Below are 26,664 nucleotides of genomic sequence, written 5' to 3' on the forward strand. Positions count from 1 at the left end.
TCGAAACGATACCTGCACCCCAGTGTTCACTGCAGCACTATTTACCATAAACAAGACATGGAAACAACCTAAATGTCCATTGACAGATGGATAAAGAAGATGTGGTAATACATATGATGGAATATTACTCAGCCATAAAAAGAGAACAAAATAATGCCATCTGCAGCAACATGGATGGACCTAGAGATTGTCATACTGAGTGAAGCAAGTCAGACAGAGAAAGACAAATATTATATGATATCACTTATATGTGGAATCTAAAAAAATGGTACAAATGAACTTATTTAGAAAACAGAAATAGTCACAAGATGTAGAAAACAAACCTATGGTTAATGGGGGGAGGGGAGGAGGGATCAATTGGGAGATTGGGATTGACATATACACACTACTATATATAAAACAGATATCTAATAAGGGCCTACTGTATAGCACAGGGAACTCTACCCAATACTCTGTAATAACCTATATTGGAAAAGAATCTAAAAAAGAGTGGATATACGTATATGTATAACTGACTCACTTTGCTGTACACCTGAAACTAACACAACGTTGTAAATCAACTATATTCTAAAACATTTTTCTTAAAAAATCATTCACATTTGAATGATGCATTTAATTAAATTTACCATAGATCTTTTTTAAAGAATAGGTTGGGAAAAACTACAATTTACAGGAAAATATATCATTGGTAGCACTGGAACACAGTTATTTTAGGTCACATCACTGCAGGGAAGAAAGACTTACTCCCCAAGTTCTGATCCATGCAGTTATGAATTGAAGTCAAAAAGTCTCTCCTAGAATCATTATAAAAAACAGTACTTGATCAGTAGCCCTCAAAAAAGAAAAAGTAAAGTTGATGCTAAGTCAATTTCAGGAAGCCTCCCTGACTTTAGAAAAACTGCAGTTTCAAAACAATCAGACACAGCAATAGAAGTTTAGACCATTTACTGCTTAACAAAATCAAAAGCTGAGCTGCAAGCCAAATGAAAATAGGTTCTTCTATGTGGCAGTATCATTAGAAAGGTTAGGTTAAATTGTTGGGTAAGTTTGTAAAATGATGATAAGCCCATCTAAGTTTATGTAAGGCATAACAACATAGAATCCGCAGAAGGATGAAAATGGAGGAAACTCCTTAAAATCTTTAAAACAAAATTTCTAGAGCCACATTCATATCAGAGTATATAGTTTCTCAAATAATAAACTTTAAATTTGCATATAAATAAAGGAAATTCTAAGTTTCTTATTTTTATAAACTCACCCACGACTCAAATAACTAGATTGGATAAAATGTTAGGTACAAATCGAGAGCTTGCCTATAACTTGACTGCTGTGTCTCATATTACCTAAAATAAGAATAAATTCCAGAGGAAATTGCAGTACCCCCATTTCTGGGTGTGACAATTGCAGCATGCATGAAATCTAACTACACTGAGAGCATTAATAATATATGATGTGTTCTTTACCTGGTGCATATTTTTTATGGAGCTTACATTAACAGGAGAAAACAGGCAACTTGTTAGTTGTTTAATGGGCTTTTTAAAAAATAATATAAGCCCACCGTTATGAAGACTTCGCTATGGGGTAAGTTATATGCCCCGCAAATTCATATATTGAGGCTTGAACCCCCATTGCCTCAAAATGTGATTATATTAAGAGAAAGAGGCTTTTAAGAAGTTATAAAGATAAAATGAGGTCATGAGGGTGGGCCCTAATCCAATATTACTGGTGTAGCTTCTAAGGAGAGGAAATTAGGACACAAAGGGAAGACCATGTGAAGACACAGGAGAAAGCTGACATCTACAAGACAGGGAAAGAAGCCTCAAAGAGACCAACCCTGCCAACACCTTGATCTCAGACTTCTGGTTTCTAGAACTGTGAGAAAATAAACTTCTGTTGTTTAAGCCACTCAGTCTATGGTACTTTGTTATGGCAGCCCTAGCAAACGAAGACAGGCATGTAGACAAAGCTAGTCATCACACACCGTAACCACATAAAGTTGTTTACTCGGGTATTTATCTGAGAGCAAATGATTCCAACCAGAGCAAATGCTGATGGTTACATGTATGACTCAAGCAATTCGTCAATCTCACTATCTTACTTATCTAATTAGTCTTCTTTTAGGTTAATACTTGCTTAAAATTTAGAAGTTTGTGACTCCTTTGCCAGACTGCAGATTTCTCAAGGGCATAAAAACAGTATTTACTCATCTTAGCAGGCAGAGAAATAGAACGGAGTCTAACGTGCATTAAATGCTTCAAGAAGAGGAGTCCGCAAAGGAGTGAGTGAACAAATGCTCTTGGACTGCACAATAGTAACAGAAGAGCTTCAAGCTGAACCAGGATAACTACCCAGTTACCCATGCACCATATTCACCGTCGGTGTGAATAAACAGTGGTGCCAGGAGCTCCTGTTTAGAAAAACTGTGATTTAGCAGAAACATTGCTCAATGTGGAACCAGAAGCAAGGCGTTGTAGGGGCAGTGCCATCCGCTGAGTAAATCATGGTACGCTGGTGACATCTACCATTCTTACCTAACTTGTGCTAAGCATTTACCCTTCAAGGTGAGGAACAAACAAGATAACATATTTTGTAAAACATCTTTTATGAGGTTTGACATTTCTGGGACCAAACCCAATGTCTTACTGTTGCTGGCATCCCTCATCTTAAAAAACAGAAGCCATATATGATCAGGGATGGGTGAAAGATAGTCAATGCATCGGACCATAAATCAAGAGGGCATCTGAGTTCTTATGCAGTTTCCAAAGTAATATTTACAGTCTAGTCTAACACTTATTGTGAGAATGAAATGAAGGTGATCATGTATTCAGAACCACAAACTTCTATGACCTTCTAAGCATGGCCACAGTTTTCTTTTAATTTTCTGAATTGTAGAGTAGCACATTAACCAATTAATAATATAAGATGTAACCACCCATAACATTGTAAGAGAGAGGCAAAAGATTATCAAACAAGAGTGACAAAAATAATAATAATGCAATTGTGTAAAATGTGAAATAGGGGACTTCCCCTGTGGTCCAGTGGTTAAGAATCTGTCTTGCAATGCAGGAGACACTGGTTCGATCCCTGGTCGGGGAACTAAGATCCCACATGCCGCAGGGCAACTGAGCCCGGGAGCCACAACTACTGAGCCCGCACGCTTTGAAGCCTGCGCACCACAACTAGAGAGAAGCCCGCATACTGCAACGAAGGGCCTGTGTGCCACAACTAAGACCTGATGCAGCCAAAAGTAAATAAATAAATATTTTTTTTAAAAAAGTGAAATAAAACTTGGCTATGTTAAGTAAAAAGTGTATACACTTGGGTTCAGTTCAACTGCTTAGGATAAAACCATAAAATGTTCAGTAGAACCTACTAAAATTCTTTCTTGTCCTGTGAATTCACAATGCTTAAGTTCCGGATGTCCAGTTCATTATACCCATGACTTGAGGCCAAGCTGTTTATATGCAAATTACTTTTTTATTCCTCACAGTTGAGACCAGGAAACACACACACACACGCACACACATACAATCGTTTCAACACGTTTATGTCAATTTTTATTTATAATTGTGTCTATATTTTGCATTATTTTATGTCTTTTCACTTGAAATTCAGTATTTATTTAAAAAAAAAAAGAAAGGTGTATGACTGGGAAATACCTCAGTAATTTTGTGTGTGTACAGCTAACCCTTTAGGTGGCACTGCTCATGTGTTTACATACTCACCCTTGAACCCAAGTGTGGATGAAATCTTAATAAAATGTTGACCATGAAAAAGAGTCCTCATTACTAATCAAAGTCCAAACTATGCACATTCAGAACAGTAGCCCAAGACAAATTTATTTGTGTAAGCTGTTGATTTGGGGCTTGGCAAACCTGCCAAGTTGAATTAGTTAATTCAACTGATATTTGTTGAGGACATACTGTACAAAATAGTATTCAGTTACTATCTTTACAGAACTCCTAATTTAGGGGAGAAGATAACCATACCCTCGAGTAACAATACTGCTAGAGGTAATATCTCTTATATAGAAGATAAACATTCTGAGTTTTTCCATAGGTAATTAGAGCTTCCTTTATGGAAATGGATCCATTTCTTGAAAGAGCACCCATTTTAAATGTAAAAATATCGGATATTTTCCACTGTGTTTTGCCATGCGGGAAATGTGTTCTGCTGTGGTTAAAAAAGCAAAAAACAGACAACAAAAAACTAGAATTCATCACAACAACCCTTTAAAGATACTGTAAATAATAACCACTGCTTAATGAGTAGCTGTTGCACTCTGCACCCTGAGTGCATCTGAAATTGTGCTGAGAGGTCTAAATTATTATTCACATTTCACTCTCAATGATGAGGCTGCACAGGGTCCCATAAGTAGGAGGTGTCAGAACAGATTCAACAGACCTGCTTCTCCCTGACTCAGCACCTGCTCTTAACCCACAGTGCTATATTGGCACCAGCAAGAGGTAATTAGTGTTATTTCTTCCAAGTGCATGTGTAGCTACGATTATCTGAAAATAAACAGTTTAATTAAAAAAGTAATTAGCCTGATAAAATAACCACCCAGGTTATAAAAAAGGAAAGCAAAGTATCCGGAACTGTTCATTTGGCACAAAAATAGCAACTTTAGTTTAGCTAAACGAATACACTGCATTTTAAAGTCCCTGAGATTCTACCAAAATCCTCACCTAAAAAGCACAGCAATGTAATGCTCACCTATGGTTTGTCCTTGGACCACTCTTTTTTAGAACATAGGAAGATTCTCTGTTTCAGAAATGAGCAGTTTGTTCAGAGATGAGATGTTTAGACCCAAGAAATATAATCACTAAAAGTTAACAAGCGTAATTGCTAAAACAGCTGGCCAAACTGGCTGAAAAATATTTTAAGGGTCATTTCCTCGATGCCGTATTTCAAAACTCTGAATTAGATTTCTATATACCAAGCTGCAGTATAAGTAGTATGCTTGCCTTAACTAAGTTGCTTGAATACAAATACATCCAAGAACTCTATAGAATGAGAGGAATATGAAAATCCAATGCAAACAAGCCAACAGTGAAAAATGGTAGGAGTTTAAGACCAAATAAATACCAGTCGACACAGGGCACGTTTAAGATTAATTCATATCTTCAGAATAGTTTCCATGTAATGGTACAGTTAAGGGAGTCACAGCCTAAAGATCTAAATTGCTTCCCTCCCTACCAAAACAATAAAGGCAATTCAAAAATCAGGTTAAGTATGAGTGGGAAGTTTAAGCTAGTTTTCCTTCCAAATATGGAATGAAAATGGTGCCAACTGGAAGCGAAAGAATTACTTGACCTCTTCTTTCTGACCCTCATGTGGGGCTTTTATATATATTTTGTATCATTATCTCATATTGTTCACAGCAGCCAAATAAAGGGAGTCTGTGCATGTTTCCTTCTCTGATCCAGCCACAGACCTTTCCACAGAAGCAGGAAAGAAACCATTCACAGCACCATGGGTATCACAGACTTGCTTTCTCCCTGCAAGGCTGAGAAATCTGTATGTAATAACTTCAAATAGGTAGGAATTTATGATCCTTACTTTTCCTGGCATATATAAAATAAAAACTGAAGAAAAAAAAGTAAGACAAAAGTTACCCATTTCTTGCTTAAAAATCTATGATGAAAGTTCCCGTCATCCCTCATCTACAAAGCTTATGAAAATATTCAATTATGTACATGATCAGACTTCACCAAAGTACTGCTAAGTATTTGTGACAGAGTGTGTGTCCACTGTCGCATTTTCACAGTGACACGTGATCCTACCCTGCTCGTGACACGTTGTGACCCAGGTTAGCATTTTCCAAGGCGAGAAGTGTCATTCACAGCCCAGATGGGAACATTGTCTTAAGATTCCTGGATACCAAAATGAAAGATTTCTTTGGATCTCTGATTCCCGCAGCATACTTATTTCCTAACAAATTTTTAGAGGAGGGGTTTCATCTTGACTTGATAAGGACACAGCCGTCATCCAGGTCTATAAAATTTCCTGTTACTGAAGATTTATGTAGCAATGTCTCAGATCTTAAGGATGCAGCATCAAATTGTAATCGAATCTGAGTTATTCATTCACTCCACAGATATTCGGTCAGTAAAAATTGGGGGGCAGACATGGTTTTCTAAAAACTGTTACCAAATATTTTCTGTTGAAGGCTCCTTTTCCATGAGGTAACAGCCTCCCCTAACAACATTTCAGCCTAATTCTATAATTCGTGAGTTCTTTTCAGTTTTCGAGTCACTCAGATCCATTTTCAGATTTCAGTCTCATATCTGGTTAAAAGCTTTCCTCCTTCCTTCTGAGCTCTGGAGTTCTGTGTGGAGTGACACAAAGCCTCATCTGTGGTGACAACTTTTTTTTTTTTTTCCCCAGAAAGCTTCTTATTCCTCTGGAGATGAGGTAGAAAGGAAGAAGAGGAAGAAAAGGTGTTTCCCGCTGTGCTAGCCCCTGGAGATCTGGCTGTCTTCTCCTGTGATAGTTTGTTCCTTATTTGAAAAAATCTCACTAACCGATAAGGAGCTTATAGATTCCTTCCTGTGATTTCCTCTGTGTGGGTAGCATCCAAGCTATTTCCTGGTGTGGAGATCTGGTCTTACCTAAACCCGCAGCCCTGAGCCCTGCCATGGCCTCTTGCTGCTGGGGTCTCCTCACCCAGTGGATGGTCCTCTCTCCATGGAGATGCACTCATCTGTGCTGCACCAATGATACAGACATGGTCTGTTCCCTTGACACTCCTGCTTTGAGTTCCACCGGGTCTCCTGGACCATATCCACGCCCAGCAGCATCAAGTTCTCGACCAGGTCAGTGGCTCAGGGACTTACGTATAAGATACAATCACTCCTCCCTGATTTATTGTTGCCTAATAGGGAAGAACAAATTTGACTTCATTATGGATGTTTCTTTTACTTTAACCTTTGTATTCCACTGCTCTTGCTACAAGTTAAGAATGTTGCCTAGAGCCTGAAATATACAGGAGAGGTCATTCTCAAGGCTCTGACCTTTAAAGGTATAACACTTTCCATTCCAATAGAGATAAAAAGTGGCAAAACAGAGAGTAACTCTTGTCTTGTTGGAGGTTTATAGGAACAATGTCACCGGACCTATGTGGACAGCTACAAGAACAAAGGATTCCTGACTAAGAAGTTTGTGACAACCAACCATACTGCCTCCACTTTCAGTATACAAGAAGGCTGAATTCTAATCCGGGGAAGATGGTTCCCCGGATGCGACACCAGTCCACCACGTTCTAGGTGGTCTGCTGGCTTTCCAAATAAAGTCCCTACTCCCTGCTCCAACACCTCCTCTCTCATTTTATTAGCCTGTTGTGCAGTGAATAGTAGCAGCTTGGACCCGGTAACAGCTGCACTCTCTGTACTATTTGGTAGCCCTCCAAATGCATGAAATATGCCCAATTGGAACTTATGACATCCTGATACAGTTACCTACTACCTGCTAGATCGTGGTGTTACAATAAACGTCTACCCTAATCTTAACTGCACAAATAACTGAACCCCCTCCAAGATCTGAGACATCCCACTCTCTGGCCACCACCGCCTACCTTTCCTGCTGAGATGTTTTACTACCAGGACTGAAACATTTTTTATCCCCACCTACACTTTAGTGTTCCTCTTCCTTCTGCTCTGCTTGTCCATCTTACCAAATATAATTTCCATGGGGCTTCCCTGGTGGCGCAGTGGTTGAGAGTCCGCCTGCCGATGCAGGGCACACGGGTTTGTGCCCCGGTCCGGGAGGATACCACATGCCGCGGAGCGCCTGGGCCCGTGAGCCAGGGCCGCTGAGCCTGCGCATCCGGAGCCTGTGCTCCGCAACGGGAGAGGCCACAACAGTGAGAGGCCCGCATACAGCAAAAAAATAATAATTTCCATGCACTAATCTACGGATCAGTTCCATGATTCTAATCACAAACACACATGAACTTTCCACTCCCTTGCCTTTTTCTGGCTTTTTCTTCCTTCTTAATTGGCCAAACCATAACCCTGTTTGAATCTAATGCTCCACCTGCTTCTCACTAGCCCCCCTCTGCTGAATATGGACAAACACATGGTTATGCTCATTATAGGGCTTTTATACTGCCGGGGTTTGAAAGCCAGATTCTCTCCCTGCACACTCAGATCACCTGGCTGAGTGATCTTAGGCGACCTATTTAAATTCTCTGGGCCTCAGTTTCTTCCTCTGTAAGATGGAGAAAGTATTAGTACATATCTCAATTATGTACAATAACGATTAAAAGAGTTAATACGTGTAAAGCAGTGCCTGGCACTCAGTCTCAAAAAATGTTAGCTGTTTTGTTGCTATTATTAAAAATAACTTTCTGTCCTTTAAAAACACAAACTTGACCCTAGAGAGGCAAATCACTTTTAAAAATTTAATTAATTCTGAAATATGACAGAGATGTTGATATGAAGTGAGCACTCTTTTATATATTATTAAAATGTTAAATAATGATTTAGATACCATGGTTTTGATAATATGACAATATCCATCAGACATGTTTTAGTCAAAATAAAGCCTCCTTTATTGTTTTTATTATAAATATCATTTAAAAATTATAGATGACAACAAAAAACATAAGGAAAACCTGTAACAAATGATTCTCTCATAGAAACAACCACCATTAACATCTTGGAATATAATAGTCTTCTATACCTAAGCAGTCCTATACCGTATTGTGGTTACTTAAACCAACAAAATTAAAAATTCAGTTTCTTGGTCACACTAAGAACATTTCAAATGTTCAATAGCCACATGTGATTAGTGACTACCATATTGGACAAAACAAATATAGAATATTACCCTCATTACAGAAAGTTCTACTGCATAGCACTGTCTTTATACCCTTTTCATTACACACATACAATTACAAAATTTAATAGATATTGTAATCTACATGTATTTGTGATTCCTTTTATTTCCTCACAATACAGTTAAGTGTAATTCAATGTCAATAGATACATTTTGGCTACCTCATGTATCCCATCATGTTGTATTCTGAGGCCCTCTATATGGTCTCCAATTGTCTTGCAAAGAGTTGCATCTATGAATTTATCATGAAGTTTGTATAGGTGCTGTAATATTTTCATTAAATAAATGAATTTTAGAAGAAACTCCCAGATGTTTGTTATCTCTAATGACATATATATTTTTTCTCTTTTCTTTTTAAATTGAAGTATAGTTCTAATGACACACATTTTTAAACTTTGGATATATGTTGTCAAGTCTTGCAAACACTCAGATCTACTTTACATCATACAAATCCTTTCTAACATAGTTTCTTGTTATATATTCCAGTAAAATGACAGTAAGATCTAGGAAAATGATGATATGGGGTATAAGAAATAGAAAATAAGAGTGTACGAAAGAAGAAATAAAATCTCAGAGTGGCAGCTGCTTAAGAGGTCTAGCAAGTAACTGAGACCAAGAAGTGAGTTTCATGAAAACCTAAAGAAGGAATATTAAACAGATTCCAAGAAATTAAGAAAAAGTGGACAATATTAGTAAGCTGATGAAGAAAAAGATTAAAAAAGAAAATTTCAAGGAAAAATTTTCAAAACCCACAAGAGTATCAAATATGAAACAAGCTAAAATGTATTATGACTTTGCATCATTTGCAGAGTATAAGAAAAGAACGTTCATTAAGTCCTAACCCAAGGAAAAAATAAAAAAATTTTTAGGATACACTGTATACAACTGTATAGCACAAATTTAACCATAGAGCCCGTTGAAAAAGAAAAATATATTTCCAAATCACAAAGCACAGAAGGTACGACACATGAAAAACTACACTACAACAGACAGACATATAACTCAGTAAATGCTTTGTGTTATCCTTTCAATAGTATTTATCTTTTCTGCATGTAGGCTGCAAATACTTCTGATTTCTTTCCCAAAAACAAGCATGTAGAAAATACAGTGGAAAAGTAAAAACTTTTATTTTGTGGATGTATAATATATGCATCTGTGTAAGCACACGTGCATGTTCTAAGCAGTTTGAGATTTAATTACTTTGCATGCCAAGGACTAGCTGGAGGTGGAAATCAAGAGACCAAAACCATGAAAATGCTATGTAACCAGAGCATCCGTGTTATACAACACAGATATCCTGTTTTCCTTGATTATCGAGCCTTTGTAAGACGGTCTACACATGAAACTGCAACTGTACAGGAGGTATAGTTTGATGAATGTGGCATGTAAAATTTTATAAACATTGCTGCTTTGAGTGTTATCTTTGTGTGATTTTTCTATAGGATCACCTTTATTTCTTAAAGAAAGAGTTTTATATGGGGTACTTGGAGGTGGGGCAGCAGATAGGGAAGGCAGAGGAAGTGAAGAAAAAAGAGGCCAAACACAATGGTGTCCTTTCCTTGCGGCCACAGAAACTGTCTTAATGAGAATCCAGCAGGCCCTCTATGCTACAATTCTGTTTCCCAGCAGATCATAAAGTTAAGAGCCCAGGAAAATGTAAAGATATGGTTGCAAGTATCGAAATAAGGTTAGATAGATAGACACACATATAGATAGGAAAAAGAAAGATGGATGGATGGATGGAGGGAGGGAAGGATAGGGAATTGTTATCGCTTAACTCCTTAATATATAGGGACAGAGGAATATATGACATCTATGAGCACAGATAAGGCCATTCCAACGGGATATTATTTCTGGGTCTAGTCAATTCAAAGTTATCCTCGATTATATATAATTATACATATTACAAAGTCAGTCTTTCATAAGATATTTAAAAGAGAGGAGAACATGATATAAAATATCAAGAACAAGAGGCAAGAGTGGTAACAAAATAAAAGGCTACCATTAAGTGAGCAAAACATTTACTAGCCAAAAAATGCCCTCTCTTCAGTGTGGACAGGAAGTGAGACAGCAAGTTATAATAGGACCTATATTATTGTGAAGATATTAATTACATGAAAAGTGCAGGAATAAGCATTAGCACATAAAAAGAAAATTCCATCGTCGTTGAGACTATCAAGAAGTTCACACACATAATTACATAGTACTTTTCCAGTCTTAACACAATGAAGCTTTCAGATAGGAAGAAAAATAGACCAAAGCATATCATTATCCCCACATCGCTAAGTGAACTTGCAATGTTTTTAAGTTTCAAGAAGTTTAAAAAGGAGAAAATACAAACTTCAGAGTATCCATGAATCACAATAACAAGTATGTTAGGAAATATATATAGTTGGTTGTGAATTGATTTTTTCACAGACCCTCTGTTACCTTTCAGTTAGATGCAGGACACCTAAATTCACTTACTGCTTAGCAATTACTTTCATATTTTTAGGAACTTCTTTTTAATACGGTGAGTTTTAAGGTGACTTTGGAACATGCAGTTTGAAAAGTCTAGAAGGAAGCTTTGGAAGTGCAGATAACAATGCCTGAAAGCACAGAGTTAGTTACATTCTCATGGTGCTTTACTCACATTATCATAGAGCACTGTATCAGTTAGGATATGCTAGGTTGTGATGCAACAACAAAATTCTAAAATCTCAGCGACTCAAAGAAGCAAAGACTTACTTCTTGCTTATACAACATGTGTATCTCAGGTCAGCAGGCCTTCCATTCCGATGCATCCTGGCTCAGGGTCACAGCTATTAAAGCCTTTACCATCTGAAACACCAATGGTCTCCATGATAGGGGGAAAAAAAACCTAACAGACCACACACCAGCTTTTACTGTCTTCTGCTAGAAAGTGACACATCACTTCCATTCACACGGTCTCAGCCACAGCAAATAACATGTCATAACCTAACTTCAGGGGGTGGAGAACTGTAATCCTTCCAGATGATTGGAAAGAAGAGAAGAAGAAATATTAGGAAATAGATCAAATCACTACCACATTGGATATGCCCTATTCTAAATGGTTTCTTTCCTCCTTTCCCAGTTAACTTTAAGTTCCTGGAGATAAAATGTTGAAAGTTATCCATATTTCCAAGATGTATAATTTGTAACCTTATACAGTACTGGGTACTCGATAAGCACTGCTGAATAAAAAACAAGGATAGTCAGCAGCGTCAAATATTTCAGCGTGTTCAAGAGGAAATGATACTGAAAAGAGACCTTTGGCTTTGACACAAAGCTCATGTGCAATCACTGTAAAGTGTCTCGGAAGCATGACAAGTTGAGGTGAGAAAATGAAGGGAAAGCATGGAGGCTGCCCTTTCCACAGTCTGACCATGATTCCAAGAAGAGATTTAGGACAGCAGCTCAAAGGAAGTTATTCTGCGTAAAAAGGAGAGTTGAGCAGGTCTGCAGGGAGGACAGATGGAAAGAGAGAGTAAAGTTTAAGACAGAGGATGAGTGATGGATGAAGTCCTTAAGAGGCAACTCCTCCTGAAGTATGACCATAAAATAAGTGAGCTGTTTATATGCAAATTATTTTTTTATTCCTCACAGTTGAGACTAGGAAACACACACACACACACACACACGCACACACGTAAAATCGTTTCAACACGTTTATGTCAATTTTTATTTATAATTGTGTCTATATTTTGCATTATTTTATGTCTTTTCACTTGAAATTCAGTATTTATTTAAAAAAAAAAGAAAGGTGTATGACTGGGAAATCTTTCTGTGAGAGAAATGTGATCTGATGGTTGTAGATAAAGCTGTGATGGGTAACGAAAGAAGGAACATTTGAAGATGTGTCTGTCTAATGGTCTTTATTTCATCTGAGAAACTGAATCTAGATCATATTCTGAATGTAAGAGCAGGCATTGGACAAAAGACTTGACATGCAGGACCAAATTAGAGTGGCCTTTATAGGAGGACCCACTGGGAACTGGAAGAATGGCTGAGCAGTACCGAAAACGGATGTCCAGTTGGAGTGAAATTTTAAATGGCAAAGCAAACGCTCATCTCCTCAGTTACTAGAACCTTCTATATGATTTAGTGACTCGATGGCATGATCCTCCAAACCAACTGGTTACAATCCAGGCCCAGATGACCCCTTTCTATCATTCAGCAAAAAATGTGATGCTTTGACTCCCTGGACAAAAAAATCGACAACTATGGTTGGCCATTTTGACTTAATAATTGGGAACGAGATAAAAACGTAATTGTGGAATGACTTCTCAATGTGGCCATTGTAAATCTACTCTCATTGGGTAGTGCTACAAGGAGGCTGGAACTGATTCAACTCAGTTAAAACATACACAGAAATATTATTATGTGACTTCCGAGAGACTTTTCTGTCCTGTGGAATCCAATACCTCCTTAAAAATGAGCTGGTATTAGCCTTGTAAAGGAAGGAAAAATAAAATAGACAGCTTTTGCGTTTTCCTCACAAATGAAGCTAAATCTTCCTTGAATATTTGCAGGTGTTCTGCTACCTTGGGTATATTGATGGAATTTAGTATTGGTCTCAGCAATGGTGAGATATGAAAAAGAAATGTAATGATACTAACTACAGGACCTTTCTTAAGGTTCCCATGATTCTTAATGTACGACAATAACAAAGCAACCATTGCAAGCCGCTGTAAGTCAAGGTTGGTATCTGCTGTTTAAATGAACAGAAATAGTTAAATTCTGAGAGAACAGTGCTGGTATTGAAAGAGTCAAGTCCAAAAGAAGTGGAGCTGCATTTAGGAGCAAAATGATCAACACGATTTGAGATGACAGCAGGAATTCCAGTAGAAATGACAGGAGATGATGCCCTAGAGAGACAGTAAATCTCTCCCTGGTACAGAAATTAAGTTATGAATCATACATAAGCAAACCAATGTGTATATCATTTATGGTACTTGGCCATATGACTTATTTGTTTTCATGGAAAAGAGGATTAGCTACATGTATTGAAGGCAGCATAATGTTCAAGAAAAAGGTATTTTTAACGTAGGTTTCAGTTCTCAAAATTGTTTATGGGACCACTCTTTTTTACTTGAATGGAAGGCAAAAGAAGAGATCAAACAACATGACAAAACTGAGGTTGGGACTACCGTGATTATTAAAGTCACAGCACTTGATCACCTTTAACAATATCCTCTTTGGGGACATTCCCAATGTTATCTTGGAAAGTATTGACAGTCAAACACTTACAACTTGTTACGTTTTCTGAAAACTTTCAGGAACTAATAAAGCAAGAGTCAAATAAACCTTTGCTAGTCAAATAAACCTTTAAGAGCATGATTTCTTTCTTTAAAACATGTACCTGGTTATTTTATTCTTTTAAACCAAACTCCTTTTATGGTTTTCCACAAAAGTATGCCAAGCCATCCTCAAACTAACCTTTCAATGCCTTCTAAACTACTTTAGCTTGTAGATACACATGACACACACACACACACACACACACACACACACACACACAGAGTCGTATTCTTGGAATCAGTTCCACAATTCTGGTTTCTTGGAATCAGTTCCACAATTCTGGTTTCAGACACAAGAGCTATTACATAGCGCTTGGCAGTCTCCTAAAGATCATACTTCACTTCTCTACATTCTCTATACGCATTATGGCAATCAACCAAATTTCTATAACTTATTACCATCATCATTTATTAGACTGTACTACTGACCCCTCAGTGACAGCCAGCTTCCAAGATTCATTGCTATTTATTTTAATGACAAAGCAATGGCATGAAATCTCAAAAATGCTTTCAAAGTGTAGCAGATACCAAGGCCGTCATCTTCCCTGTTTCCTGTAGGGGGTATGAGAGGCCCATTGCGTTGGCATACATTGTCCGGCTGTATGTCCCTCTGTTTATTTCGTGCTTTCATTGTTAGAAACAAGGAACACTTCAACTTTAATGTTTGACTCTTCTTGAGTGGGAATTCATGAAATAGAAATGAATGACTGTGCATTCCTAGGAGACTCTGCTAATCAGGGTGATCACTCAGTTGGCACATTTCTGTTTCCTTAAGGTCAGAAAAACTGAGAACCTTCTAATATTATTTGATTATGCTGCCCCTCTAGAGATCACTAGCTATTATTACCTTAAACCTTTTATTATTCTGAAACATATGATGTCAATTATTAAAACAGTCCATTTGATGTATAAGGATGAAAAACCAGGGCAGCCCTTTGCTGCTCCAAACAAAACTAGTTGATCATGAACACATTTGGGAAAGTAGTGAAGTTGCCAGGTTTCAAATTATCACAGGGGTGGAGTAACAACAAATTCATTGAATAACACAGAATTTCCAAACTCAGCTTAAGGATAAGATGATTCATTGTTCTCATGTGGTAAGACGAAAAGGAAAGCCAGTGGCTGAGAAGGCACAAAAATGCAGAAACGAAACTTTCAGACTTGGGCACAGCAAGCAATTCGTTGTAATCAGAACGTAACAGGGAGCATTAATTTATAGAAAGATGCCTTTTGGAGTACCAAAGTAGCCTAATCAATTTAGAAACTTATTAATGGACCTGACAATTTTCCTTAAGGACCACATCAAGGTATAGAAAATCACTGTTAAAGTCGCTTTAGCATTTGCATAAAATTAGTTTATCTTCATAACGAATCTGAGTATGGTTATAAAGCCTATCCTGGAGTACATTTCCGAGCAATTTTCAAATTAAAGTTTCATTAGGGTTCCCTTAATACTGTCATTTATTGACTGTTCTCATCTCCACTCCATTCATGTACTATCACTGTCCTCCAGTAAATCATTCCCATGTCTGATAGACTTAACAGAAGCTATTTCCCTGTGTATGTGGCAAAAAAAGGAAGCTTTTCAGGGTAGTACAGGGAAGCTCAGGCTTTGAATCAGACATGGTTAGTTCACAACTCAACGTTATCAAGTGCGAGTTATTTGACCTTGCAAAATCACATAACCTTTCTTTTGTTTCCTTACCTTTAAAAAAATTGTCAATAAGGCTAATGGTAACACCTACTCACCTAAGTATGGGAAGAAACCATTGAGAAATTTCACATGTCATTTTTGTACTCTGTGAAACACTATTTCCATATGAGATTTTAATATGTGTATTAGTAGAAAAAGATGAAAAAACTTTTGCTCTAAATGGACATAGAAAATGTGAACCCCATCATTTGTAATGGCAACCTTTTCTATCCTGAATATTATTTCGTTTTTCTCAAATTTTCTTATGCATGCTGAAATATCCTAATTAGGAAAAACGTTTACTCTTGTTAAAGTAGGCAATCTTTTAAGAAAGGAATTATTTCTTCCAACTTCTTCAGAATTCTGAAAAGTTTCTCTTCAACTTTGAAAATTTAAGAAGACATGTTCTAATTTATGATCTTAAAAGAGAAAACTGGTTTTTTCCCCAGAATCATCTCTTCAGATTAACTTGTTCAGGTTTTTTATTTATAGAGAGTCAAAGAAGGATACACTGGCATCAGACATAATTTATGATTAATAAATAATTAAGAATCATGCCACTAATTAAAAAGGAATTTTTATAAATGTGAAGTGCTCGCCAAAGTTCATGGAAACTGAAAAATGGTCTTTTGAAAGCAATTTCCTCAGGTCAAACTCTTCTTTATGATATGCTAAAAAACTTTACTCAACCTACTAAAAGCCATCAATTAACCAGTAACAGAGCTGTGTCTCCTTTATTCAGGAGAGAGAAAATGACAAAGCATATCAAAATCTGAGAAATTATTATGTTGTATTTAAGGCAATTTTCAGAGTATCTTTAGGCTATTTTCCTCAATTTTTTACAAATTCTATGTCTACCACACAGTAGAATGTAATTGTTTATTCATTCAACAAATGTTTTGGGACACCTCTTTTGTTCAAGGCACTGACAAGCACTGCAGGTGGTAGAAAGATCAATAAAACATAGCTCCCCCCCCCATAATGGGATTATTATCTATGGGATTATATCTATTATTATCTCAATTTTTGATGCTCAGGGCGACCTGTGAAGAGCTGCATTATCAAGGGAAATCCAAGTTCATTCCTTGTACCCTACTTGTTAATTCTTAGGGCAAATATCAACTTGCCCACTACTCCTACCCCAGAGATATCCTTACCATTCCCGGAAGGTATCCATTTCCTCAGGTTCCCAAAAGAGTTCAGGGGACTCCAGCTTTCAACTCGTCACAAAGAATATCAGCACTGGGAATTGATCAAAGTACATGGGCTCGGGCTTCCCTGGTGGTGCAGTGGTTGAGAGTCCGCCTGCCGACGCAGGGGACACGGGTTCGTGCCCCGGTCCGGGAAGATCCCACATGCCGCGGAGCGGCTGGGCCCGTGAGCCATGGCCGCTGAGCTTGCGCGTCCGGAGCCTGTGCTCCGCAACGGGAGAGGCCACAACAGTGAGAGGCCCGTGTACCGCAAAAAAAAAAAAAAAAATAGGAGGAGGAGGACTGTGGTAGGCAAAATAGTGTGCACTCCCCCCAATTACATCAGATCCTAATCCCTGGAACCGGTAAATGTCACCTTATTGGGGAAAAGGGTCTTTGTAGATGTGATTAAATTAAGGATTTTAAAACGGGAGATTATCCTGATCTATCAGCAATAAAGTATCAGGCTCTAAATGCAATCCCAGATGTCCTTAGAGAAAAGCAGAGGTAGTTTAGACTCACAGAGAAGAAGGCAAAGGGAAGACAGAGGCAGAGAGGGGAGTGATAAGACCACCAACCAAAGAACGCCAATAGCCGCCGGAAGCTGCAGGTGGCAAGGTGCAGATTCTCTCCTCAAGCATCCTGACAGAGCACAGCCTTGCCAACACCTTGATCTCAGCCCTGTGATACCGATTCCTGGCTTTTGACCTCCAGAGCTGCGAGAGAATACGCTTCTGCTGTCCTAAGCCACCACGTTTGCGGTAATGTGGTTCAGCGGCCACAGGAAACTAATACATGATGATAATTAAAAATAGTTAACATCTACGGCGTATTCACTTTGTACTAGACACTAGTACGACACTTTATATGTGCTTCAAATATACAAAGTACCATATATATCTTATTGAGTCTTCAATCAACCTATGCGATAGATTGTTTATTATCACCATTTTATAGACGAGGACACCAAGGCAAAGAGATGAACAGTAAGTTCACAAACTTCTCACAGCTTTTAAGGAGAGAAACCCCAGAATTCTAGTTCTTGAGTTCGCACTCTTAAGTGTTACACCATGTTAACTGACGATTTTGCCTCTACTACTTTAATGTCATGTTTTACTATGAATGTAAAATAGGTCAACACCTGAGAACTCAACCCAGCACTTGAAATATTTATTCTTAAATTCTAGGTAATCTGGATAGATTTGGTACACGGACACTAACTCTCAGAAGTTGTTCTCAACAAAGTGCAGTTTTAAAAATCTCGATTTTTTTAAGATGCCTTTTGGAGTTTCCTGTGTATGCTTCTGTTTTTGTTTTTGTTTTATAACATGGCTTGACTCCCCGAGAGGGAGACTTATTTTCTTTTATTTATTTATTAATTGGGCTGCAGGCCCTCAGTTGCGGCATGCGGGATCCAGTTCCCTAACCAGGTATCGAACCCGGGCCCCTTGCATTGGGAGCTCAGAGTCTTAACCCCTGGACCACCAGGGAAGTCCCATTCATCTGTTTAAGTGAAAGTAAAGATAGTATAGAAACCTTCATTCACTTTCCTTTCATTTCATGAAGGTAGATGAGAGATAGTTAAAGGAAAAAGAATCTCTAATAATTTCTAATAATACATTATAAAGATAGCAATGAATAACTCCTTGGATATAAAAACAGAACACAGGACAAGATCACAAAAAAACTAAATCGAGAACATCTGACCCCATGTTATGAGAAATCCTTAGGAAAATCCTCCCATGGACTTCCCTGATGCTGCACCATAGTAATATTTTTTTCCTCTCTTGGAGACACATAGATCTAAACTCAAGATAGTCCAAGATTGGTACTGTTTGTTAAAAGATGGGCTACAGAACTACACAGAAGGTAAATAAGAACCCTCCTTCACTGCCAACCTCTCACTTAAAGGACCTGTTTAGAAGTGCTACACACTTGCTTGTTTGGATGACACTATAGGCAAAGTAACCCAAGCCCTTAAGTGGTCTAGAAGTCCCTATCGCATTCTAGAACTGTGTTCTAGTGTCCTCTCCAAGTGCATCAGTGGGTTAGGAGTAAGATACTCTTTAAAACTCATACTCAGTCTAGACAAAATGCTAAAAGGGGTCTAGAATTATCTAGATGGGATTAAAGTCACATTTTAAATGGAATAAAGACTTGGTGAAGGAGTTTGATTCATCTCTGCCCCTCAAGATCCTTACACTTCTTTCTCATTGCAGTTTTTATTTATTTTTTTTTTAAGTTAAGACTGGGTTATTCCAGAAAGGGAAGTGATTGCTGATTTCAGTCGGCCCTAGAAGGTATAAATTTATACATTTTTAATGTCCTGGAGTTTTAAAATTGATCTCCGATGTGTTATCCACGGGTCAAAAGATTAATGATACTCGTGAATTTTCGGCCTGCAGTCTATTTGTGCTGATCTAGGTCTCCTAAGAGGCTATGTAAGTGCTTGCTTGCTTGTCCACCTACAGGCTTCATTTTATTCAAACTCTCACTTTAGAGCCCTTGTCAAAAACCTAAGCGTCATCTACCTTGAGTTCTCGGCTCTTGAAACGTTCAAAATTACAAATCCTTCCCCAATATGAGTTTCTTCAAACTGTGATATCAGTGTGACACAGATGCTGATGGAGTTTAAATCACTTTTCAGAGATGTGATTGCTCAAATCACCAATACTATCAAATAAACTATTAGTCTTACTGTGCAAATACTGAACTTCAAAAATCGCAAAACATGGGAGGACATATGTTCATGTAATTATAAGGTTAACTCATAAGACTCCCACTATTATAAAGTATTTCGCAATTCAAGTTTATAATTAGTTTCAATATTTTACTACTAAGGTTAAATATGTTGGCCTCTATAACAACCTCATAATTTCAAAAAACAAACAAAACCTCTAGGCAAATTATTACTATTCTTATACTCCTGCTAAAACCCTTACATATTGAGAAATGTATTGTTTTCAGTTGGAAAAATAGGCTTTTTTTTAAGACTTCAACTGTATCAAAAGACAAAAATGTATATTTCATGAAATGTTAAGTTACTACTAGAAAATACAACTTAACCCTAAAACAAAAGAGAAAACATGGCAATAACCATTAGTTTACTGGTACAGAGAAATACAGTTTTATTTGAAAACAATAAGATACCATGCAAGTACAATAAAATGAAACATAGTAAAATCTTCCTCAAAGGTTCTCTATTTCCCAAAGCTGCTCCCACTTCTAACATATTAACATAGCACCCCAACAGATTTATACACTTTTATTTGGTAATTCCATAAGTGCAGGCGAATCAGATCTGTGATTTACCACTATTCCTCGAACAAGCATATCAGCTTGTGAAGGAACATGATAAATACATCTTTGTTGCTCTTGCTCTTAGTTTTAAAAACTTCAAAATCTTTCGACAGGCACTGACAATAACTTATATGAAGAACTCACAAGCAATGAATTTATAAAGTTGGAGATGACGAGAAAATAATGCAAGATGTGTACTCAGCCACCTGCATACACTTTGCACTGCAATAAGAAACTCAATGTCTTAATTAAATTTCCAATAAAATAAGCCCTAGATTAGATGTGAATCTTTTAGCCAGAGTTGTCATTATAGATGAAACACTATGTTTTGTTGAACTGCAAACATGTTTCATGATTGAACTTTTGCTGCACCTAGTAAATAGCAAATCACAGCAGGGGGTGTAATTGTTCTGGAAATACCGCTGAAAACAAAGAGGAATGTTTAAAACAGGCTGCTAGTATCTCAACAGAAATTCAACATCCTGTTAGGACCTGAACATTAATTATAAGCTGGCTGAAATAGGACAGTGTCCAGGTAGACCTCAGGATAACTCTATAGAGTCATTCAAAGGTAGGTTTGATGTTATAAATTACACACTTCTAAGAGCAGGGCTATAATATATTTAGTTCTATTACTGATTTATAATAACGGGCTCAAGGAAGGTACATCAACAAGGTAAACACCAAGACCTCAGCATCTAGTCCTCTCTAGAGCTGGCAGGCTGAATTACATAAAGGCTACCCAATTTTCACTTGATTTCAAGTCACGAGTTCCACATTTCTGTTACATTAAAAATACATTTGAAATAGCTGTGTATGAATCAATCTGTGACACTGTCATCAACTTACTACCTTTTCACGGGATTTAGAACTTAGGTGTCCTTTCACTTTTCAAATGAGTCTCAAAGAGGTCACGTAGTTGTGAATGGAACCAACTTTGGAGTCCAGCAATCTGGGGTTCCAAAACACTGACTCTGGAACTTTTCCAAATCTAACATCTCTGAAGCCTCCCTTTCCTTATCCACTTGGTGTGCAGTGAACAGGAAACAAATGTCTGATGTCACCACTACTATTATTATTGTTGATACTATTATTATTATTATCATTAAGTGCCCCCAGAGGTCCTTCAGCCACTTTGTCATATAGCAAAAATAGTCCAAAAGCCCTAACTTTTGTCTCAGGTCACTTTCTCCTAATCCAGAGAGCTTCCAAACTTCATTTATTTAAATCTAAGACAGGGACTTCCCTGGTGGTGCAGTGGTTAAGAATCCGCCTGCCAATGCAGGGGACAGGGGTTCGAGCCCTGGTCTGGGAAGATCCCACATGCCGCAGAGCAACTAAGCCCACGCGCCACAACTACTGAGCCTGCGCTCTAGAGCCCGTGAGCCACAACTACTGAGCCTGAGTGCCACAACTACTGAAGCGTGCGTGCCTAGAGCCTGTGCTCTGCACGCAACGAGAAGGTACCACAGTGAGAAGCCCGTCGGCTGCAACTAGAGAAAGCCCGCGAGCAGCAGCAAAGGCCCAACGCAACCAAAAAAAAAAAAAAAAGAATCTAAATAAATAAATAAATCTAAGATAATACATTAACTCAAGATATTTGTCCTTTCCCCCAGTCTATATTTTAGCTCCATGACAAGAGGGCCAAAATTCATTTCTGAGGAACATCTGTTAGGAAACGTGAAGAAACTGCATCAAACCTCAGCCTCGCTGTGCTGCATCAACCTCCACAATTCGAAATGACCCATATTTGCCTTTCATGCTCAGAGACCAGAGACTAGTGACTGAATTAGCCAGGACAGGGCAAGGGTGGCATGAAAACCCAGAGGCTGAGACACCTTTCAGTCGATTGCAGGGTCCATGGTGAATCAGAATTAAGCGGACACGTGAAAGCCACGTTTAACAGACCAGCTAACAAAGTGCCTCAAAAGAAATCTCCCCATCGCATTTCAGAAAGCACCGCAGGGACGTCATATAAAAGCGCCAGATGAGGGTCCTTAGTTCTACCTACAGAATGTAGGATAGTCTCCTAAGTCGGTTTACGGCTCCAGAACTTGGAGACACTCAAACACCCAGGAACAGCTCATTGCCCCTTACTTTAGCCGCAGCTCAGGCTAAAGCAGACAGAAACACGGCCTCCAGAAGCACGTGATGCGGCCAAGTCTGAACGGTAAGGGGGACAGATGAGGAATCGGACATCCCACAAGGGGTGACACCATATGGGACGCAACTGCTTTCCTCTGACTCCAATCTGCACACGCAATAAAACTTCTCCCAAAACGCAAGAAAGTCGCAGGCTACACCCACCCTGTGCTCTCACTTCTAACGCGGTCCCAGTTGCCCAGGAGGGCGATCCGATCCAGGGGCGCTGGTTTATCCTCAGCCCCCCAACCCCACCCTAAAAGTCAAAATAACTCCTCTGGAAAGAAGCTTCCCATAGCACAACTGCTTCTCACGGGGAAAGCAAGAAAATGAAAAGGCAAGCAGGAAGCCGGCCCGCTGTGCTTTCTTATCCCAACAACTTCGCCAGGTTTCCCGAGGAGGGAGCGCGCCCCGCACGCAACCAACAGGAGACGCGCGGCGGGGTGTCCAGCCTCGGTGGCCCAGCCCTCGACGGCGATGGCCAGAGCCAGGCCGACCCCTTCGCCCCTCCTCTGCCTCCCCGACCCCTTGGTCCTCGGCAGCCTTTGTGTCCGGAGACCCTCAAGCTCCGCGCTCTCCACACCCGCTCCGCAACCTCTCAGCGGGGCGCGGAACAGAGGAGGCAAGAGGCAGGGGACGGATAGAACAGGGCACGCGGATGGGGGGAGGAGGGGGGAGCCTGGGCCCGGGAGGTCCGGGGGCTGGAGGCCCGGGGGTCTGGAGATCCCGGGGACGGACCGTGCCAATGCCCGTTCCGCGCGCCTCGCATCCCGCAGGGGCTCACCCCCCAGCGCCGTGGCCAGCACCCCCCGCCAACTCCACCACACGAGTCGAGCCACCTCTTTGCGCTCAACTTACCGCGGCCGAGCTGAGCTTTCGGAGAGCCCAGCAGCTTCTCTCTCCTTCCTCCCGCCGAGCCCTTCATCTTCCTGCCGGCGGCCGCCCGGCGCCCCGGCCCTGGCATCGGAAGGAGCGGCCGCCGGGGCTGGCGGTGCCCGGGGCGCACGGCTGCCCTCCCGTAGCTCCAGCGGCGGCGGAGGAGGACGGTCCCTGAACGCCGGGCGTGTGGTAACCGGGCGCGGGCTGAAGGTGGCCGTCAGCGCGCCTCTCCCTCACGCCGGCGCGCCTCTGGCACTCCGCACGCGGCCCGCGCCCGCGCCCGCCTCAGGTGCAGCGGATGGGGAGAGGTGCGAGCCGGCGCCGAGGGAGGGGCCGGCCGGGGGCCGAGAGGGAGGGCGGGAGACGCAGACGCGAAGAAGGAAGCAAAAAAGCGGGAGGCCGGGAGCTAGCTTGCATGGAATGAGCGGCTCGTGGTGTTAAGGGAAACGCGAGGCGGAGAAATGCGTCCGGAAACTAGAGATATTGGGAATGAGCTGCTCCAGGAGGCTCGGGAGAGGGGCTTTCCTTCCGTGCCTAGGTCCTTTATCCTCCAGAACTGGGCGCAGGAGCCTGACAACTACTCCCCCCGCCCCAACCCACCGACATCTCTCTCTCTCCCTGTCTCTCTCTCTCTCTCTCTCTCTCTCTCTCTCTCTCCCTGTCTCTCTCTCTCTCTCCCCCCCTCTCTCCCCCTCTCTCTCCCTCTCTCCCTGTCTCTCTCTCTCTCTCTCTCCGTCTCTCTCTCTCCCTGTCTCTCTCTCCCTCTCCCCCTGTCTCTCTCCCTGTCTCTCTCTCTCTCTCTCCGTCTCTCTCTCTCTCTCCCTGTCTCTCTCTCCCTCTCCCCCTGTCTCTCTCCCTGTCTCTCTCTCTCTCTCTCCCTGTCTCTCTCTCTCTCTCTCTCTCTCTCTTTCTCTCTCTCCCTGTCTCTCTCTCTCTCTCCCCCCCTCTCTCTCCCTCTCTCCCTGTCTCTCTCTCTCTCTCTCTTTCTCTCTCTCCCCCTCTCTCTCCCTCTCTCCCTGTCTCTCTCTCCCTTTCTCCCTGTCTCTCTCTCCCTCTCTCCCTGTCTCTCTCTCCCTCTCTCCCTGTCTCTCTCTCTCTCTCTCTCCGTCTCTCTCTCTCCCTGTCTCTCTCTCCCTCTCCCCCGTCTCTCTCCCTGTCTCTCTCTCTCTCTCTCCGTCTCTCTCTCTCTCTCCCTGTCTCTCTCTCCCTCTCCCCCTGTCTCTCTCCCTGTCTCTCTCTCTCTCTCTCTCCCTGTCTCTCTCTCGCTCTCTCTCTCTCCCTCCCTATCTCTCTCTCTCTCTCCCCCTGTCTCTCTCTCCCCCCGTCTCTCTCTCTCTCTCCCTGTCTCTCTCTCTCTCTCTCTCCCTGTCTCTCTCTCTCTCTCTCTCCCTCCCCCTCCCTCTCTCTCTCTCTCTCTCTCTCTCTCTCTCTCCCCCTCCCTGTCACACTCTCTCTCTCTCTCTCTCTCTCAATAGTTAACCTCCAACCTCAGTGCAGATACAAAGTGATGGGGTGAAGCTACTGCAAATATACAGGGAAGCCCCACCTCCACGAAACCTGAGTGCTCATCCGTCTTGAGGGGCCAGTGTCCTCCTAAGATTTTTCTTCCGTCCCCCATCCTCTGGTCCTCTCCCTGCCCCCCTCTCACACGAGGTACAAACCCTGGGCTTGAAAACACACCTCTGTTATCCTGGTCTAGGACCTACAGAGGTAGTTCTCAAACTTTATCGTGCAGAGGAATCACCCAGGGATCTTGCTAAAGTTCAAATTCAGATCCAGTAGGTCTGGAATGGGGCCTGAGAATCTGCTTTTGTAGTTGTGAGTCAGGGGCTGCTGATCAAGGCCCGCATTTTGAGTGGCAACACACAAAGGAACAAACAAAGTAAACCTGCTTTCTGATAGCAGCTGAGCAACTATTTGTAAGATGATCTGGAATTACACGTCGCTAAGGCACTCAGTTGGTCATGGGGTTTTAGGATGCAGTGGAGGCCAAATAACTTGTAAACACAGTGCATAAAGGTAAAATGCCCTACAGGTACAGGCTATCATTTTTGTCATTAATAATCACTATTGGACTTCCCTGGTGGCGCAGGGGTTAAGAATCCGCCTGCCAATGCAGGGGACACGGGTTTGAGCCCTGGTCTGGGAAGATCCCACATGCCACAGAGCAACTAAGCCCGTGTACCACAACTACTGAACCCACGTGCCACAACTACTGGAGCCCATGCACCGAGAACCCATGCTCCTACAACAAGAGAAGTCACCACAGTGAGAATCCTGCGCACCGCAACGAAGAGTAGCCCCTGTTCGCCGCAACTAGAGAAAGCCCGCGCGCAGCAACAAAGACCCAACACAGCCATAGATAAATAAATAAAATAAATTTATTTTTAAAAATAATTACTATTGATAAAATCATTAGGAATGCTAATGCTGATGAAAGTGCAGAGGAAGACTGGTAATTTGCCACTTCATATGTTCTCAAGCTCTGAAGAGCAGTCAACAGTGACCACCCCACAAAAACACTGTCATTCAGAAAGAAAATGCCAAGTAACAGCCTCCCAGGGGCAGTCTAATCTTCCTCCTCCAAACCAGTTGTTAACTTTGCCAGATATGCAGCACGGTTCAGTGTGTAGTACCAAGTACTTAAATTGCTTATCAAGGTAATAAGCAAAGCAAACCAAGAAGAGCAAATGCCAAGAACAAGGAAATAAATAGAGAAATATACACAGTGCACCAAAAGATAGGTCACGTTTCAACTTAGCATGACTCTTATCTTGGTTTGACCGTCTCTCTATGTGTTTTCACCTGGATTTAAACATTCATGCCACCATTTCAGTTCAGCAAGTGTTGATAAGCCTTTCCCTTGCTAAAGGCCTTTCCTGGGGGTGGACAGAATCCGACACAGTTCCTGCTTTGAAAGAGCAATTTGACTAGGTACCAATAAACACCATTTTAGGCAGGCTGTGGTGTCAGAGAAGACCTACACACACATTACCAAAGAGGGTTCAAAAGGCAGGGAGGTCTGGAGAGACTTCATGGAAGGGAGGTCATTCTAGATAAAACTTTATTTTTTTTTTTATTTTTAAATTTTATTTATTTATTTATTTAGGCTGCATCGGGTCTTCATTGCTGCACGGGCTTTCTCTAGTTGTGGCGAGCGGGGGCTACTCTTCGTTGTGGTGCACGGCCTTCTCATTGCGGTGGCTTCTCTTGTTGCAGAGCGTGGGCTCTAGGCGCACGGGCTTCAGTAGTTATGGCACACGGGCTCAGTAGTTGCAGCTCGTGGGCTCGAGAACACAGGCTCAGTCATCGTGGCGCA

General features: G+C 40.8%; 1 protein-coding gene across 5 annotated transcripts in view; it reads right to left on the minus strand.

Moving 5' to 3' along the window:
* The window catches only part of ZNF385D (zinc finger protein 385D), a 1,091,058-nt gene that overhangs the window by 912,723 nt on the left and 151,671 nt on the right, over positions 1 to 26,664 (minus strand). The window contains exon 1 of one of the 5 annotated variants that reach the window (XM_060298644.1): positions 23,325 to 23,580. The exons of 1 other annotated variant lie outside the window; for it this stretch is intronic. In XM_060298644.1, the coding sequence (XP_060154627.1) occupies positions 23,325 to 23,430 (106 nt within the window). In that variant the 5' untranslated portion in view covers positions 23,431 to 23,580. Of the gene's footprint in view, positions 1 to 23,324; positions 23,581 to 26,664 lie in introns of those variants that run through there. 3 more of the 5 variants (XM_060298642.1, XM_060298643.1, XM_060298641.1) reach the window with 3 other exon arrangements.

Source organism: Globicephala melas, chromosome 4 (genome assembly GCF_963455315.2).
Source record: "Globicephala melas chromosome 4, mGloMel1.2, whole genome shotgun sequence".
Classification (NCBI taxonomy): domain Eukaryota; kingdom Metazoa; phylum Chordata; class Mammalia; order Artiodactyla; family Delphinidae; genus Globicephala; species Globicephala melas.